Source organism: Balearica regulorum, chromosome 1, assembly GCF_011004875.1.
Source record: "Balearica regulorum gibbericeps isolate bBalReg1 chromosome 1, bBalReg1.pri, whole genome shotgun sequence".
Lineage (NCBI taxonomy): Eukaryota > Metazoa > Chordata > Aves > Gruiformes > Gruidae > Balearica > Balearica regulorum.
In genome coordinates this window covers 127,097,015-127,116,973 of record NC_046184.1, presented here as the reverse complement: position 1 = coordinate 127,116,973, position 19,959 = coordinate 127,097,015, and the positions used below count along the sequence as shown (strand labels likewise).

Below are 19,959 nucleotides of genomic sequence, written 5' to 3'. Positions count from 1 at the left end.
AGCAAAAAGGGAGAGAGATCTTCTGATGGTGCAGTTTAGAAGATTTTTTTTGTATTCAAAATGATTGCTGGAGCATGAAGAGGAAGAAACAGGCAGGGGTTTTCCCCCTCTCTTTTGTCTGGGGTTAGCAGCATCTATTCAAGGGGTTGCTGCAATTTCCCCCAGTCTCCAAAGTCTCCCTTTCAGTGTGAGCAACACTGTTCTAGAGTACAAACTCAAACTTCTCCAAAACATGCCGCTTGCAACAAAATGCTAACAAAAACTCAATTAAATTCCCAATTTGCTAACTATCAGTTTATCAGACTTTCAATCAAGTTTCACTTTATTCAACTGCCTGGTCTATTCTGAAATTTGCAGTAAGATTAAATGACTAGATGTGCTAAAATTACATTCTCACATAATTCTTAGCTGGATGGATTAAACTGCAACATACAGAAACATTAAACACTGAATTCAAACTTCTGCAGCTTTGAAACTCTTTGCTAAAGGCAAATGAAAGATAGCATCCGACGCAAACGTAACTCAAGCATAACCTCTTGATCTACAGTACCAAAGAAAGGAGATACAAAGCCATTTTTAAGTCTATGCTTTGCCTAGGATCAGCATTTGACCTTTTAAAACTTAAAAAAACCAGCTTATTTTTACTGAAGAGCAGTACAGGTTCCGCAAATTATTTTGAGATTTGGTTTATTCTCTTGTCTGTTTTTAATTAAATTGTCCTTTTCTGGTCCAAATAATTCTAATTCATTAAATCTGCCAGACTACCACTAAGATTAAAATTAGTGTCTAGTGAACCTATGACCAGTTTCAGTTATTTACAGAATTTCGTGGGTTTTGATCTGGTTTACACTTCTTATTATGCAGGTAGTTTAATACTTATTCCAAATTATTTATGAAAACTGGATTAACATGTTGAAACTCTCAGAATTATATCATGTATCAATCTTCCCTTTTTAAGTCAACCAACCACAGGGTTTCATGATGGTTACAGGAAATATTTTGAATTTACAGTCTTTATCAATGCAGTGATAATATTATATTCTCATACAGAATAAATAGTAGACCATTTAACAGTGCATCCTCAGGATAAATGATAACATAATTCTGTAGAACCTCCACCCCCACATACCCCTCCCGAAATATAATTGGTGCATCAGAACATGAAAAAATGCCCAAGCATGTCAGCTAGCCCAACAGATTGCCACCAACATTGCCATTGGAGATGGCAATTAAGGGGACCACAGAAGACTGGCCACTTTTTGTAGTCCATTCATCTCACACTCCCCCAGAATCCATTGTTACTAGATAAAGGATTTTATAGGACGGAGTCCTTTCTCTCTTTTTTTTTTTTTTTTTTTTCCTTTACAACCTTCTGTGGCCAGCTAACCTCAGACATTCAGAAATCATAATGTAAGGTAGTAATTTTTAAATTGATTTTACTATCTCTTACAGTTTCATCAAGTACCTTTTACTTCTGGTATTAAGGAATTAGGTGAATAACATGTCATTCCACATTCACTTTACCCACCACTGAGATTTTGTAAACCTCAAGTATATCTCTCCTGAGATTTCTCTCTAGATTGAAGATCCCCAGCTTCCTAAGTCCCTCCTCACAATGCAGCTGCTCCAAACCCTGGGTCTTTTTAGTTGCCTTCCTCCATCTATACTTTCTGTAAGTCCATCATACCCTTTGATATGCAGAGAGCAGATCTGCACACAGTGCTCAACGTGAGCATGCCACAATGTTCAATGGCAGCAAAACAACATTTTTTTTGTTTTGTTCTCAATACCCTTACTGATGCTGCCCAAAATTTTATGGCTTTTTTAGGTGCCTCTCTACACTGAGCCTGAAAACAGTGATAAAGCCAGGATTACCTTCTTGAGCTGTAACTGCCATTTGCAAGCTCAGTATCATGTAAGCATGGTATAGACTGTTTCTCTGAAATATTTATTACCTCACATTTGTCTGTGGTGAAGATCACCTGCCACTTGTTGCCCACCTGCTCAGTTTTGGAGTTTCCCCACTATTAGCTCAGTATTTGATTACCTGAGAGAGAGCTTGTCATGGGCATTCTTGGAAATGTCACCATATACCTCTGTTTCCAATTAAATTCTTACATTCATGCACCTTACAAAAATATATTGGTTTCTGTTACTTTCTTCTGTAATCTTGTCCCCCAATACACAGCTGATGAGTATGTTTGAACACGGCTTGAGAAATATGTTCAAAATGGCCTATGCCTCATCTGTAAACTGGGCAGGATTATCAAAATCAAGTTCTTCTGTCTTGGCAAGCAATAGCAAAATAGATTTTAGAGCATTTAAAATTTCCTTGCCATTTAAATAATGCTTAGCAACATTATACTTGAATTAGGAATGACTGTAAGATTTCATGTCTGGAATCCATTCAATTGCTAATTTCTTATCACTTCTTTTATCTTGAGATCTACTGAGCCAAAAAATTTAATAGAAAACAAAATTTGAATTGATCACTACTCCTCTGAGCTACTGAGAATCAGCTTTCAAAGCAGAGCACAAAGTATTGACTACAAAGAATAAACATAAAGTCTATTTTAAAAACTTTTAGAATCAATTTTCTTTTCTGATTTGTACAAGATTCTAAATGTTAATATCCATTTTATTTTTCTTTCAAAATATTAAATGAAAATATATTCTACCGAGTCTGCTTTCCCTTCAACACAATCTTTTTCCGTTGTGGTTCTAAAATGTGGTTCTGTTTTCTCATTCTCAAAACTGACTTAAACAAAAAATTTAGAAACCCCCTCATAATCATAAAATTCTTTTAATTGTGAACATTTTAATTTTTAAGAAAGAGAAATATTAAAGAACTATTTAAACTTAGGTGATCCAAAATATAAGCATACTGGCTCAGAAGTTTGTTTGGAAAATACTCTATTAATACTATTCTGAAAAGGAGGAGTAAAAATATTTTATTTCACTCAGATCTATTATAATCTATACTGAGATACTTACATAAATTTGCCATTCTACCGTTGCATAGTACAAACACACGTGATGGACAATGCCATGACTGAATTTGCTCTGCTGGCAGTGACCTCTTGGACAGCAAAGAAAACAATAACAAGCAGATATAGAAGAGTAACGGTAAACAGGCAGTGGTACAGTCAAAAAGATACTGAGGTTAGTTTTCAGATATCTGGCATGGCTCCTGTTCGAAGCCCAGCTATGGTAACTCAGAACAAGTTAATGCACATACTTCTTGGCATAATTTAGCTGAGCATCATTTTTACTGCAATTGCTAGTAGCAGTCAAGTTCAACTCTATCTATGCAATACTGGTCTCATGAGAATGACTCCTGTACAAACATACACTCAGACACACATATAGGTGAGAGTCTGAGTGAGCAAGAAGTGACAGCATACAGGAGAAGCATGTAGAGGTCACTTCCTTCAGCTTTTCTTGTTTGCCCCATGCTTTGTTCCTAACGAAAAATTAAGGCACTTTGGGTGACATGGGTTTCAAGTCCTAAAACCAGAGAATGTGACTGTATCCCAAACCAAAGTAGGACCACTAATGAACAACTGAAAGATGCCAAAGCATAAGAGAGATGAAAATCCCATGACAATAAGGCTATATGAAGACTGTGCAACAGATAAGCCTATGGTCTTTTCATGCCTAGGAACATCAATAGTTGAGACATAGCTAGAACACATGACACATTCCTGTCACCTAGGTTTCCTTCCTTTGAAAATCCAGTCTGAGAGTGAAAAGAGCAGATCGGGGGAAGAGAAATGTACTGGGAGGCAGCAGCTAGACTGAAGGTAGGATCCTTTTCCAAGATCTGAGAGCAAAAACCATTTCCTGGCTCTGATGCAGCCAGGAAGACCAGGTGATCAATAGAAATGCAAACTTCTCCATCCTGATGCACACAGGTCTCACTACAGTACATCAAAGCATTTATATCAGTTTAACACAACAATGTCTGTATTCCTTCTACAGCAATGCATTTATTCATGCGCATTCACTGACCGAGGTCTCTGCAATCATTGTCCTCAAAATTACACAAGCTGTCATTCTAGAAGAAAATAAACCAACCAGTCAACAAACCAAAGAGACCAAACAGAAGAAGGCATGAGCAAGTGTTTATTTAAGATCCTTCATCTAGGGAACATAACTGTATTATTCCCATTTAACAGATCCTAGGCTTCCTTAAAATATAGAATGTGCCAAGAAATTACATATACTGCTAACACCGCCTTGAGCCAAAACAGCATTCAGATACACATTTCAACTGATAAATGAAGGAAAGTACAGTACCAATCTTTACCAGAACTGGAACATATATTCTCAGACAAAGCTTAACCACCAATCTCTTTCTTCTGTGTTGCCACAGCAGCTTACAGGGCTATTAAAATGATGTGTTATTGTTTTGTAAGTGTTAGCACTTACATAACAAGTTAAGGCTTGGAAACACAGATGGGTTTCCATTGTACAAAAGAACAGCTTCTAGTGTGATAAATAAAGGCCAAGGACTCCCTTGTGTAACAAGAAACATTACCATCAACACCTGGAAATACAGCAGAAAGAAACATTTAAAGCACTGCTGTAGCTTCTGACAGCTGTAGCTTACTTCCTGCACCACCTCCTTTTAACATGTTCCAAGTGAAACTTTAATCATGATTAAACTCAGTAATAACCTTTCAGGACGCTCTCTTATCACTCCAGCGAACATTTTCATAGCTTTTGCCCCCCACAGCTCTAACCCAAAGAAAAACGGTATGTGACACATCAGAAGCAACAAAACTGCTGCACACTACTAGTTCTTCGAGTACATCTCTAGCACTCATGAATGTACCTCTATAAGAAATATTCTGGGTTTTAAAAAATATGCATAAAGCAAGCGCTGCCAGGGACTGTATTCTGAAGCAGAATGTCATCAATTTAGGCCTAGCATCTAGGTCAATAACATATGCTTTTATAAAACAGTGTAATCAGCAACAAAAATATATTTTTTTTTAATTGGAAATTTTCTTTTTAAAGAAGTCAAACCATTTTTGTATTATCTGTAACTCAAATGCTCTAGCTTCCTGTGACTGTGTGAGACCGAAAAGTGATTATAAGTTACATTATATTAATCAATCTGTCCTTTTTATCCAACCTATGAAATACAGATGTTTATGGTATTAATGATGAGAAGTGAATTAGATTAGGATTAACTGTATCAATTAGCTAAGGTATTATTAGTATTACAGACATATTTTAATGACATACTATCAAATACAAAGATGCTAAATCAACTGTAAATTCTGTAAATGAAGCTCCAATCTGTTCTACTTTTAATCAAGCAATAACGTATGCTTGTTTATTTTTTTTTAACATTAGGAATGGAATTATGAAAATGTGGAGTATGGAAGGGAGTGGTGGCCATTGACAGGAATAGGTAGAAAAAAAGAATTAAACAAATGATTGTGGATGTGAAATTTAATTACTGATAATTTTTTATGAATACAAAAACTCCAGAAGTTGAGAGCTCCTTTGAACACTTAAGTCAGAAGCAAATCTAAAATAACAAAAAATAATTTCTCAACATTTTTGCTCTCTTTTAACCTACCTCTTTTTTTTCTCTACCAGCTGTCTGCAGATCTCCTGCCACCGAGTATTCAAACTTTCCAGTTGTTCCTTCAGCACCTTAGCATCTGCTGCTGCTGACTGCTCAATAATCTCTTCACCAGTTACGTTCAATGTTTTGACAACAGCTTGCTGTCTCCCAATGCCATCCTGAAGCTCCTGCAAAATACCCAACACATACACGCATTCATAAAAATGTCAAGCATGAAACAAAATGTTTCATCACATACTGGCCAGATGGAAAGAGGTGAAAGTTTTTGCTCTCCTCTGAATTCCAAATGAAAAAAATCCAAAGGCAAGCAGACAGAAAGACATCTCATGTTTTTGTAACAAGCACCTTTCAGTGCACCTCTACAGCCCTTTTTCCCTCCTGCATTCTTGTCTGCTAAAGATCATTATAGTAATATTCTGCAGATCAATTAATAAGAAAAACTTGTAAACAAATTTACTTCTACATCCTCCAAAGGTATATACCATGTTTACTTAATAGCCTACAAAGCATTGCAAAATTTGAAGTCCACGGTGTGTGGAGTTCCTATTAGCTATCAACACAAATAACTGCTGTCAAGAAAGCAAATACTGTTTGAAGTACTTCTGATTCCATTAAAGAACACATTCGACTCCAGTTTGTGAGAAGCCTGATAATCCATTCCCCCGTGCGCTTTTTTTTTTGGGGGGGTGGGGGTGGGGAGTAGCTGAGGAAGACAGGGACATGACTACATTTCTAAGGAAAAGTATTATTTAGATTGTTTCTACTTACACAACAAAATGAAAAACTACCAAAAGATAACCAAGATGGACCATTTTTCAAGTTTAACCAAATGCATTGGGATACATTTTCTACACCTTTTGTCATTAAAATACTATCATACCTGTAGCTACCTTAACTCATGTTTAAGAACAACACAGTTCTGATTCTATAGCTTAGATTTTAACTCTCTAAGCCTGTTTAAGGAAGTTCGTATTTATAAAGTAAGGAAATAAACCTTTTCCCATTTTTACTCATCAGTAGAGCGTGAGTAATTTTTTCCTTGAATTCCTTAAAACATACAAGCAGGGAAGTGTAAAATCATTTTCAACAGTTTACTGATAAAATAAACAGAAACTGAAATAACTTCAACAATCTACACTGTGGGATTCATACTTATGATAGGCTTCACAACCTCAAGAAGTGTGTCTGAATTGTTTCTACATACGAGAGCTTTCAAGTAAAATACTGAATCTACCTTTTCCGGAAAAAACCCAAATATTTTAGCATATCATACTCTGGAATAACATTATATGCTTGCTTTCTCTTTCTAAACGCATAATATAAATTACAGAGCAAGTTAGTAAATCTGCATATAAACATTAAATTAAATTTGTCCATGAACTGGTTAAAATTGGCAGGATACAGCTTTCAAGGAACGTAAAAGATGAACAGAAGTACTCATGCATTTTTTTGTATATATCTTGTCCATGAGATCTTCAGGCATGGGGTTACGATTGAAAGTTCACAAACTGAACCACATTTGAAGTTCACTTGTTTTAACATGACCACACTGCAGTTGCCAGCTCCTCATTCATTGAACTGCAGAAAGTCAAGTTGCATGTCCTATCCCAACTTTTGAACAGATTTTACACAGACAGCTTGAACACCAGCACCAGTACAACCTGGGACACAGACGTCAACGTCAGCTAGCCGCTGCAGCATTTATTTACAGTCCTGGACAGGAATCGTAGCCAAGGCAGAGTTTTGCACTGTTGAGACTAAGCTTATTCTTCTTATACTTTCTATTTTGTTTTCTTACAGTTTCTCTTAGGTTGTTATAAAAGAGAATGCCCAAAAAATTATTCCTGTCTTTGGTACCTCTCAGTAAAAACTATTATTGTGTGGCTTTTCTTCCAAGCAATTTTTACATCCTACAGTTTCAGCATGAAAGACTAGCTGAGATGAGCATAACGCTGCAGTAATCTGCATTCTGTTTTATTATGTTTTGATAGGATGAGAAAACTTTTTCTGCTGGATCCTAGCAAGCTACAATAGTCCCATCACATGGCATCAAGCACTCTGCCAGCCCGAAGCGTCCCAGCACACTTTGCTTTGCCCGTGGAACACGTAAGATTTTAAGACAGCATTGTAGCAGAAACTGCAAGATCTTCTAAGACCCAGAAAAGATCCATAAAAGTCTCTTACTTTGAGGTATCAAATTTTCTTTTCTTTCCATGATGTACATTAATACAATAATACCTGGTCCAACCTTTGGCTGTTATTTTCAGGTACATGATTTGCTATTAGGAATAAAGAGCAGTAATGGTTAGGTAGTTTTCCTAAATGCAAATATTCTCTTTTACTGTGAGGCTGAAAAGTCATTGGTATTTCCAGTACACATCTCAGTTTTGGTAACACCCAGCTTAAAATGAACATCTAGTTTTTGTACGCATTCACTGTATTTCACATTGATTTTAGTGCTAGAGCCTTTGCATTATGCAGTAGGGAGCATTACACAAGTAAATCATAACAATAAGATGTATAGTCTGAGGAAATGTATATCACAATAAGTGGCTTATTTCCAGTGAGGTGCCTGAAACAATTGTGCTATTGCATGCACCTGTATGACTTACAGAAAAAATAACTCAGAACAAAACTTATATGCAGCAGGAGTGTTCATCTGGAACAGGAGATCAAGGCAAGGAGAACAAAGAAGAGAAATTCTGCTTCCTGAGCTCCAAAGCTTTTAGAATTAAAATTTGTATAATTTGGAGGATATTTTGGCACCAGTTTTTCTAAATGACAGAAAAAACCACCAGTGAGTATACTATTATAAAGTAAAATGCTAGTTACAAGTCTCTTAATACTCTTACTGAGCCCTTTTCTCGCATTCATAGCATCTTAAATTAGTTTCTTTCCCTCCCCCAGCATACGCACAAAAAATAATATAGCAACTATCACAGGACTTGCACGCTTATTTCAACTGACACAAAATTAACCAAAGGAATTTTCTCATTTATCCTGTGGCATATTATGTCTTACTTACAACGTAGACAAAGACAATAGTCAGCTCAGTAGTGGAGACGGTCTTTGAACTTAAAATCCCTAATGTGGAACCTCGCGCAGGATGTGTAGGAAGGAAAAGTTGAACTTCTACCAGAACATGAGAGAAAGCTTCTGGCCACCTGGATTTCAGATCTCCATAAAGAACCCAATTTGAGACTATTTTTTTCCAGGTGCTTTATTCATTGGACACTCTTGCCATGGTTAAACTGAAACACTTGTGCTGGTGTTTGAAGTTTGTCTAGATTCCACAGCTTAAGAAAAAGCAGATTTTTCTTGATACTGGGTACTGCACAAAGTACAGCAACCCGTGAAGACATTTAGTTTTTAAAAAAGTATTTTTGTATAAAGTTGACAAAAGTATTTTTAACTATTTTTCTGAAACTCATGTTTTCACACACTCATTCCAGAGCTACGAACTACAAAGATGCTTTTCACAACTTACATTCAGTTTTTAAAACTTGCCAACAGCTTTAGTTCCCTATTCCCTCGCTATCTTTTGCCACACACCTGCATGAGGAGAAAGTGCTGGGGGAATGCAAGAGATTGCCTCCTGTGGCCCTACAGCTTATGGTGCTGCAGAAGGAATATTGGCATTGAATCTGCTCCTCGTAGTTTCACTTGGCATTTCACCCCTCCACACAGCAATGGCAAAGCAAAAAGGCGCATCGCCCTTTGGGTTCCTGGCTTACTCGCAAGGCCATCCCAGGTACTTACACTTGCAATTATACAGTTTCTAACCCCTTTGTGAACAGAGTAAGCATAGAAACTTAATTAAAAATGAGATGTTTATATAACATAATATTAAAAATAAAACAACTCAGAAGAGACAAGACCTCTTCATATTCATACACACAGAGCTAATCACAAATTTGAGTGGATTGCATGTACTCCTATGTACTTTGTGTTTTCAACACGTTGCATTTTTTAGCTACTAAGAAAAACAGGTAAGATAAATAGCCATCACTTTATTTTTTTTTTTGTGATTCCTAAGCAGAGTATGACATATCACTAAAGTAAGGTTTAAATACTCTCTCAGACTAAAAAATGCAAAACCAGTATATTAAAGGACTTCTACCTCTCATACAGATGGTTTTACACTTTGATAATGACATCAGCTAATTTAGTATAACTTAAAACTGTCAAGACATTCATATGATGCTTCTTTGCTTCCATTAGTTTCTTCTTATTTTCCAAAATTTACCTAAAATGACAAATTATGCTCACTCTATCAGAAAAATTCCAAGTGGAAGAGAAGGGAAAAAAAAAAAAAAGGGGGGGTGTGTGTGTGTGTGTGTAAACACAGGGGAAAATCCTCACCAAAGAGTCAATAGGGCTGTGGCTGCAATAGCAGGGGACTCTGCCCATAAGCAGCTTGAAAACTCTGGCCTAGTTCACTATTGGTTTTCATTTTTGTTCTCGCTTGTACTTTCTGGTCCTAGAAGCAACTGCATAGGTGACAGCACAAGACCAGCTGCTTTATGATATTTTTTGAATGAAACATGAAAAAAGGAAATGGGGAAAAAAAAAGAAAAAAAAAAGAAAAAAAGGAAAAAGTAGAAAGATTCCCAAAGGAATTTCTTACTGTGACATTTTGAGCATTACTTCTAACATCCCCAAATGTATATAGAACATTTCAAGTTGTCCCTCTAAATGTTCAGAGGTTTCTGCATTAATATTAGTAGTTCTGAGACTTGTAAAGCTGTTCTTGAGATAATTATGCAGATAATTCACAGTATAGTGAATATTAATAAACAAATCACAACTGCTTGTGACAAAGTTGACAAAGTTGTTAGTAGCACCGTTATTATTTAGAAAGTACTTTCCAATTACATCATATGTTTCTTTCCTAAGAAAATTAAAGTTCTGAGAGACCCTAAATCTACTGGCATTCCTAGTATCATCTTGGCAGTAGCTTTCAGTTCATACCCTAAATATAAGGTGGGAATCCCCTAAAAAGGGGAGAGAACAAAAATATCTAACACTAAAATACATGTCTTCCCTCTCCTCTTTTTTTAAACTTCCTTCCCATGCTGCTTTTCCTTTTATTATTTTAATTATTCAGGGGTTTTACCATTTGTCGCCATTTTACTTCGCATTCTATTTTTAGTTTTTAACCCTTTCCCAGTCAGTCTGTGTCTTGCCTTCCCCCAACTACAGCCAAAGACAAATAAAAAATTGCAATATTGGAAATCCTAGAGCTAGTCCTGTTTGCAAGCTTGCTGCACATCACTACAAAAAGACAAGTATTTTGTGTTCCATAATACATTTAACTTTATGAAACTGCATCATTCAAGGAGCCAAAGGAACTTTGTCCTGAATATGGATGATCAGTCTACACCTTGAAGTCAGGTTGTTAACAGGGCACACAATGATGCTCAGTTTAATGACATCTAAGAGTTACACTGCACAAATTTCTACACGTGAATTTGAGAGACGCTTTTATGTATCAAGGTCCAGTAGATAACAGTTTTGGATACCCGAAGATGCCTGTACTTTGACGCAGGCTGATTCTTTGTGAATCACCTTGTAACACATGTGTTTGAAAAGCAGTAACATATCCCTGTTGATTCAATCACAGTATTTTACCCAACTAACAAAACGAATGTGAACATATGCTCACCAAAATGGTTCCTCGCTGACATTTGATTCTCTTTTTAAAGCTCTGACTGTGCTGCTTCTTGGTTTACACAGCTGCCAGTAACCTTATTTTGCCAAGAACAAACAAAACTGACAAAAACCTATTTTGTCAAATCCAGTCCTACATCAATTTTATCTACTGTATAAACAATATATATTTACAAGAAGTTATGGTTATAGGTTTTTTTTATTATTTGAAACATCAGTAGCTTTGGGGTTTGTTGATTTGGGTTTTTTTTATTGTTGTTTTTGTGTTTTTTGTTTTTTTAATGAACACTTATTAACAGTTCAGTATCTAAGTTGTGATAATATACACATTTGTTTAATCTACCATCATCAATATCATGTAGTTAGTTATACTTTATGTTTTTTTTCCTGAGAAACTATGATTAAACTTTTTATAGACAAAAATAAGTAACTTATATAATCGATTAAACAATTTATCAGCCAAATAGGCTACACCATCACATCCCTAGATGTCACCTTTTTTTCTTGATGCCTTTCACAATGCTCGTGTCAACTGGCCAGGCAATATGACAAAAAGCTAAATGATTGGTTCAGATAGATTCCTGGTACTAATTAATATAGTAAAAAAGAAAAATATTTGAGTGGATGATGATTTAAAGTAAACCAGTTTGAGTGCTTTTTCTGTACTATGTAACTTAAATTTTCATCACAGTCCTTACCCGCTTACCTAAGCGGGCACCAGAACGGCATCATTTCTTTGACTTCATTTGTTATTTCTTAGTTAACTTGTACATATATCATGCAACTCTTTCCGCAATTTCTTTTCCTCTTGTCATTGAATGAAATAGCATTTTGCTGCTAAACTTAATCAGAAACTATTCTATGAGCAATCTTACCAGCACTTTCCTCTTTTCATTGTAGTAGACAAAAGTGCTTAACAATTATTTATTGTTATGGAAAAGCCCTGTAGTGACATGAAGAAATACCACAAACAAGCTAATTTCTGTCAGAGACACTAGCTGGCACAAAATGTTTAAAGAAAAAAATATTGTATTGCCTTTCCTTAATTTAGGGTAAACTACAGATCCTAAAAGCGTGTAAAGGTACTAGGCACCACTGTCAGAAATCTCTAGTCTTGAATTTGACATGAATGTGCTATACTTCTGTCATTTAATAAATTTCTCTTTTGCTTTATTTTGTGTAAAAGTATAAATTTGACATAAGAGTGTCTACCCAGATGCAACAATATAAATCAGAGAACTGTGAAAGCATTTGCTGGAAAACTATCCCCAAAACAATTTGCTAGCATTTAGTTACCAGAATGAATTTATCCATTAAAAGTATGTACCTCTGTTCCAGATTCTATTAGAAATAAGGAAGAAATTAATTTTCCAGGCAGTTAAATCACATTGATTTAATCTAGAGACACATTACGGGCACTTTGTTTGGATTAGAACAATCAACAAAAAGTATATGCTGTTTCTTAGCTGTTTTGTTATAAGCAGCTATGCAATCTTCGTTGTTTTGTGTGTGTTATGTTTGTTATTGTGTTGTTATTCTGAATTATGGAATCTCAGGGCAGCTGATGGAGTTGGAAAAGGTGAAAAAACTGTAAAAAATTGAAGGCAATGTTTACTAAGGAGTTGACGATAATTTAAAGCAAAGTGTTTTCTTCTTAGCATAAATTATAGGAGTTGTTATTGTTTGAATATTACTATCAATTCTATGAGAAGAGCAGAATTTGAAAGAGTTGACAGTAGGCTCTGGGCAGATTCTACCTATAAAGCAGAACCGGATGCATTTTGTCAGTTGTACCGGCTTTGTACATCAACTGCACATGAGAAACCAAAGGAAAAGAAAATTGCTGCAGACTTGTTTTCTGAATAAACAATAAATACTGTAAAATAACAAGGCAATTTCATTCTCACTGACTAAAATTGTTACTAGAATTATTTGTGGTGTGATCAACAGTTTATATAAATAGTTTAGAATATAAAAACTTTGCTTGATTTGGTATGCAAACTGCTTAGCTGGAGACCCTTAGGAAAACACTATTCCATCCTGCTTTGTATATTTATATTTTTTTCTGTATTTTGATGCTGTTTAATTAGAAGAACACAAAATCCAGTGTTTCCCTGGATGCATTGCTGACTGTCCATGATGACACAAAGAAACGCGGGTACAATGCAACTCCACAACTGTACATTTTAATAAATTAAAGGGAGATATACAACTTCTCACATTCTGCAAAAAGCTTTTAACCAGAGTCCCAGATTTGTTTGAAAGTTTTAATATCTTCCAGACTTTATCCCTTGACTGCGCCTCTTCCTTCTAGAAAGAGTGAAAAATTTGTTCTTCACAAAACAAGGCATAAAGGCTGAAATTCCTGTATTTTACCTATACAAATTCTGCAGTCTAGCCTACTCTCCTTCAAAAAGCAGTAGTCTACTGTACTTGAATAACCTAGTAACTTCACACTTCAGCTGGCTACAGCAATTCCAGGTTCTTGTCACTGCTGCCTGTACAGCTATCAACTATAACTTCAAATGCATCCCCAATTCTTCTTACTAATACTGAATGAATTTTTCTTCATAATTAGCTGTTGAGAGGCAGATATCACCCAGTAGGACTTGTCATTATGAATTTCACCAAGGTGACAAGTGACAATCTGGTTTACGAGAAGATCAAGCAAAAGTTTTGTCTGGTTCCCTGTTCACTGTAATAAAAATAAGTTAACTTGAATTTGCCTCTTCCTTTAATGGAAATTTCTCATACCTTTACCACAGGGGTAAGAAAGGAAAGAGGAAGTCAAGCCCTCAAACTGAAATTTTCCCTCACGTATACCTACTGCAATGAACCTATTTTGAAGACATTAATTAACCTTGTCTCAGTTTCCTTGCTCCTCAGAACGATTCAACTTGGAGCTGAGAATAACTTGATATTGGCTCTTAAAGACCTTCTGAATGCAACTGCTGAATAACTACAGTTCTAAAAGCTACTTCCTACTCCTGCCCAAAGACGTTCTGAAAATCTCTGCATTACATTTTTGTCTTTGCTTTCCTTTATCTTTGCCTGGACAAAAAGTTACAAGGCACTGTCTGGGCCTTAGAAGCATTGAAAAAAAAAAAAAATATATATATATTATTGGTTCAGATGAGAGCTGACCTTAGCAACTTAGTCATCTTATTAAAAATTACTTAGATAAACAGTATTGTCTCCAAATGCTGACACTTTGCAATCAAACTAACTCCTTGTGGTTTTATAAAGATATTCACCAGGGGATTAATAATAATAAAAAGTACATCTTTCCAATTATTTCCAGTGAGATGTAATTGTTAAAAAGGGCCATATTCTTTTAAATTTACATTTCACGTCCCTTTCTAATGTGACATGAAATTGTGATGAAAGTCATTTCAGTACTAAACTATAAAGCGCATGACCAGAGGTCTATTTTGTGTTTCTAACCCAAATTACACAGTTGCTTCTTATTGGTATATTAATTCAATTTAATTTTAGAACTGATTTAGAAATACTGCAGGGAGAAAGAGGAGACATTTTTTTCTGCAAAAATTCCACTGCTACTGCATATTATCTATAATGCTTCAGGTTAAATACATAAAATTGAACTGTAGAGTTCAAAAACCTACTCACTGATTTTGTAGCACACACGTATACCACTGAAATATATTAATTTCCGTATTGATGTAACACCAAAATATAAACATAAGCCTCTGTCAAACAACTTTTCCATTTACTTGAACACTTAACAGTACTAAGTTGGGACTATGGCCTGATTTGATACCATGTTTAATTTGCAATTTCTGATATTTACAAGATTTTGATATTTTACCTGCTCTGCAAAGCTATAACTGAGCAAACAATGTCAATGATAAGAAAAATTGCATCCTCCATCTTCAATCTCTTTCCAGCTATCACAAATCAAACTACTCACATAACAGGTCAGAACAACATGGCCTAGTTTCTTCAAACACAGCCTATTCTTAAATTTTCAAGGACATCAGTAATACTGATGGAATTGCCTATCAGGCCAGCTTTTTTAACTAAATAAGTTATTTTATTCCACTTCAATATGAGCACAGACCTTCATTTTTCTGCCATATTTAAAGCAATTAATTTTGCACTTTTATGATTTCACAGCTTTGCCTCATTCTTACAGAAATATCCATACCCTTGCATAAGCCAAATTATTTCCTATATACCTCCCAGGCTTCAAAAACTAGAAAACTTCAATATGCTTTCCTATGGAATCTATACCTTGAAAGTACCACCCCTAGTCTTTAACTCAGCAGCACTGGTATAAATATATGTGCCTCAGCATCCTGTTTTTCTTTCAGTCATGATGTTTAAGCTGTATATATTACCTCTGTCTTTTGAAATTACTAGATTGTAATTTGTCAGTGTCTCTGGCTATGAAACAAATCCCAACCCATTACATAAAAGTAACAGACTGGAAATATCGAACAAGCTATATTTATTGACTCTCCAGTGCTGGCCATTTATAGCCTCCCTTTAAGACAAACTACTACAGATATCGCCCCTTTCAAGCATTTGGAAGACTATTTATATAACCCTCACTTTCTGAGCTTTCATCCACATCTTTTATGGTTTGTTTTAAAGCAAGTTAAAATAGTATATACATTTTTTCAATCAAAAAATTCATGTATTTTTGTTCTATATCACTAATACATAAAAAAAATTCTTTTTGACAGGCATGAGAAACATTTCTGGATACTTTTTTATTCTGTGCAAAATCAGTCACGTACCAGATAAGGCAGAAAAAAACGTTGCTAATCATGTCGTGCCTGCTTGTAAGAAAAAATAGTGGCAAAAAGATTTGGACTAGCAGTCAGTGTACAGTGACTTGACTGCAACTAGTCATAAAAGGAATAAATGTACCCTGGGCAATATCCAGCCTGCAAAAGTGGCTTTCTAGTTGTGGAGAATTACTGTGAGAGGCGAGAGGATGAGTTGGTTTAGGCTTGCAGCTGTTTACATGCAGATAGTTTTCAGTGCAAAACAAGTAAAATGGTATTAGGTACCATGTACAGCCTCACTTAATAATTTACTTGTTATACATCATTGCATTATGGCCTTGCATTCCAACAGCATCTGAACAAACCACAGGTACTGTTTCAATGAGATCACACAGGCAGAATGCAAAAATTACCTGAAATTTCAATTTGGTTAAAAATAGAACAAAATAAGCCAAGCCAGCAGAAATAGTACTTTTTCAAAAAAAGGAGGAAAAAGTCTGATTATAGCAACAAAATTATTTTTCTGTCTTGCACTAGAAGTATAATATACCATGAAGTCAACCATCTTGACCTTAAGACAGATCCAAAAATGCTTACCAAACCATATACTGGAGGATTTTGGCAGCCAGAATTAATTGTCCACCTTCTGCTTCTCCTCCCGCTCCTGTCACCACTAAGGCAGAGTTTGCCCCAAGCCTCTGAGCAATACCATCCGGAGGGAGAACGTTAGTGGCAAGGGACAGATGACAAACCAACCAGTTTGCGAGCAGCTATCACGTTGTCTTCATTCTTCCTCTGTTTTGATTTTGCTGGTCCTTCCTTTGCCTTTTGTATCCCACCACCTCTGGATTCCTCACAGGTGTTACTTCAGCTCTTTCAGTGCTGTCAGAGGAGAGGCTTTCCGTCCCAACTGAGTCATATTAATTTAAGGAGACCGGCTTTACCCCCTACAACAACCACTGGGGTGATTCTCTACCCCTACTGCCTTTGTTTTCTTCAGTCTCTAACAGACTTGGCCTGTGTATCCATCTTGTTCCTTCTTCAGAGCATAATTATAGCGTTTGGGGTCTGATCTTTTATTAATTCAAATGCTTTCCTAAGCATGCCAGTGTTGCTACTCAAGGGATATCTGATTTACATATTCCCATAATTTCATTTCTGATTGCTAAATTCATCAGCTTGCTTCAAAGTAGTTGATATTATAAACATAATAAGACTTTCAGGAACTGATGCTCATTGCATATTTAATGTTAACATATTTTTCTCAGTACAGCACCACAGTTTCAAAATACAAATCAATATGTTTATTAGAAAATTTACTTTTAGTAGAAAACATGCATCTTGACATCCTAATCTTTTAGATGAAGAGAAACAGGCTGAGTTTTAAACATCAAGGTTTAGATTTTTTTTTTTTTTTTAACAAAGCAATACATTAAGCACTTTATCAACAAGAAATGAGTCCACTATAATCAAATCAGCTGTGATAACCCTTATAGGCATTCTCTCTGCTGGACAACAATTAACTTCACTTTGGCTCTTCTCACCTCTTCAACCAGAAGTGATATCAAAATGGCTGTATCAAATCTGAGAGAAATGTATTGAGAACAGAGGAACGTCAGACTAAGGAAGGGGATACAGGAAGCAAAAAAACTTGTCCTGAATAGTAATTCAGGAAATATTACTTCTCTTTCTCAAGATGTGACACTATGTCATAGACTCATTATAAACACAAACAAAAAAAGCTCTTGTTTACACTTCTCTACTGAAACATTTAATAAGGTTATAGCCGTTTGCTGGAGAATTGACCCATACAAACATATGAAACAGAAGCATGAAATTCTAAGATATTTATTATGTTCAGCTTCCGTGGATCATGGACACTGAGAGCACTCAGTAACACTCTGAGCAAGGTCCCAACAAAGTGGCTTTGGGGAAAAAAAACCCCTGTACTTCTATCAAGTAACAGTGCATGGGGAAGACACAAACCAAATTAGGTAAAAATCAGTTTCACTTTCTAAGGATAATGTATAATGTCTGCTAACTTCCATGTTTCTCAAACTTTAAGTATAGTCATGAGTACAGTTTTCCGTGTTTAGCAAAGATGAGGCAGAATTAAACCAGTGCCATTTACAGCTCATTATTATGACTTCCAATCACTATCCATGGTATCATCGGAGAATAGAAGCAATATAGCAACACTATATTAATACTAGATTACATTAGCACTAGATTGAGTAAGGCATGAATACAGTTTGTAACAGTGTTACAATAATAGAAAGATAATGTTGATCACTACCTTCTAATTTTACATGCAGGGTGCTCAGGAAAGCCCTTATGCTTCAAAAAAAAAAAAAAAAAAAGCTTTATTTAGGGAATTGTGATGGAGTTTCCTTGGTTTTATTCACAAATTTCTACACTTAAATTTTACATTGAATTCTATGCTGGACATATTTTCAATCAGCATATTCCATTTTGCTTTAAATAAATACCTCCTTTTCAAAGAAATAATTCTTTTTTTTTTTTTTTTTTTTGTGACAATATGATCTTAGATGGTTTAAATTATTATGTTTTATAATCATAAGATGACAAAAGCACATTACATCCCATCAAAAAACTGGGACAGGTAGAAACTTTCAGTTTAACTCTTCAAAAAAATCCAAATGAAAATCAAGTTTTACTACAAAAAAGGAGTCCTGTCTTCTAGTATATAAGTCTCTCCCAAAATGAGTTTAAAAATGAGTCCACATGTACAAATTATTTTGTCTACTTATTTTATACCTATACTAAAAATGATACAATAAGAATAAACACACAAAAATGCCACCAGAAATAATACTATACTAGAGATCTACTCAAAAAATTTAATAAACCCAATAAAGTTATTTTCTGTATTGCAGCACCTTTCACAGCAGGAGAAAATGGTTATCAATGCCAGAAGAATTTATTCTGGTTCAAAATCAATATATTGATTTCTAGCTGAAGGGCAAAAGATCTACAGAATTTCTCAAAGTCAGTCACTAAATCACTAAAATCTCATTTAAGAAGTTAGATAAAACTAGATATTGCTAATAATTTAATAAATCACTAGGAAACAGGAGAAACAACTTAAATCAGATGTTCTTTACAGCCTTCAAAACTGATTTGGTCCCTTAAAAAGGGGAATAGATCAAACTGTACTTAGCATATTCCACAGATATTTTGGGCAGAATGAAGTGTTTACAGTTTCCTGAATAATTCTGACCAAGCTATTTCTGTAACTGCACATAATTCTACCTCATGATCATTTTTAAGATACAAGAAGTATTTTTCTTCAATCCACCATGATACTTCATACATAATACACAGTATACATTGTATAACTTGTGCAGAAGGCTGGCCGTGAAATTCTAAATTTACCGTAAAATAGTAAAATATTTGTTTAGATATAAAATCCACTTCTCTATTTCTGCTTTTCTGCAGAATCACTAGCAGCTACAGGATTGAGTATGCATGCCTTAGAGAACCACCACAATAAACAATTTTTCTGGGCATGGAAAATAAAATCAAATATGGGATTCAGTTTGACAGTTCTTAAAAAGAGTTCACAGAGGTCTATGTGGCAATAATTCATATATTTCCTTATTTAAAAACCTCAATGTGTCATGCCAACAGCTGCACACTTCTTCAGCTCACATTCGAAATGTTAGTGCTTTACTTTCATGCAAGATTTGAAGGGTAAGGAATAGATCTTATTGCTATACCAAAACTAAGAACCCATCCTCCAATCTTCAGCACCTCAGAGAAGACCTCCACCATGACTTACCAGGAACTGCCCTAAACATAGAAGTGTGGTGAGGCACTGGAACAGGTTGCCCAGAGAAGCTGTGGATGCCCCCTCCCTGGAAGTGTTCAAGGCCAGGCTGGATGGGGCTTTGGGCAGCCTGGTCTAGTGGA

At 35.4% G+C, this 19,959-nt stretch overlaps 1 protein-coding gene across 8 annotated transcripts in view; it reads right to left on the bottom strand.

Annotated features, from left to right (window-relative positions):
• DMD (dystrophin) overlaps positions 1-19,959 on the bottom strand; it is a 1,320,554-nt gene that overhangs the window by 430,249 nt on the left and 870,346 nt on the right. For all 8 annotated transcript variants that reach the window (XM_075774516.1, XM_075774534.1, XM_075774546.1 and 5 more), the window contains one exon: positions 5,594-5,769. In XM_075774516.1, coding sequence (XP_075630631.1) covers positions 5,594-5,769 — 176 coding nt within the window. The remainder of the gene's footprint in view (positions 1-5,593; positions 5,770-19,959) is intronic.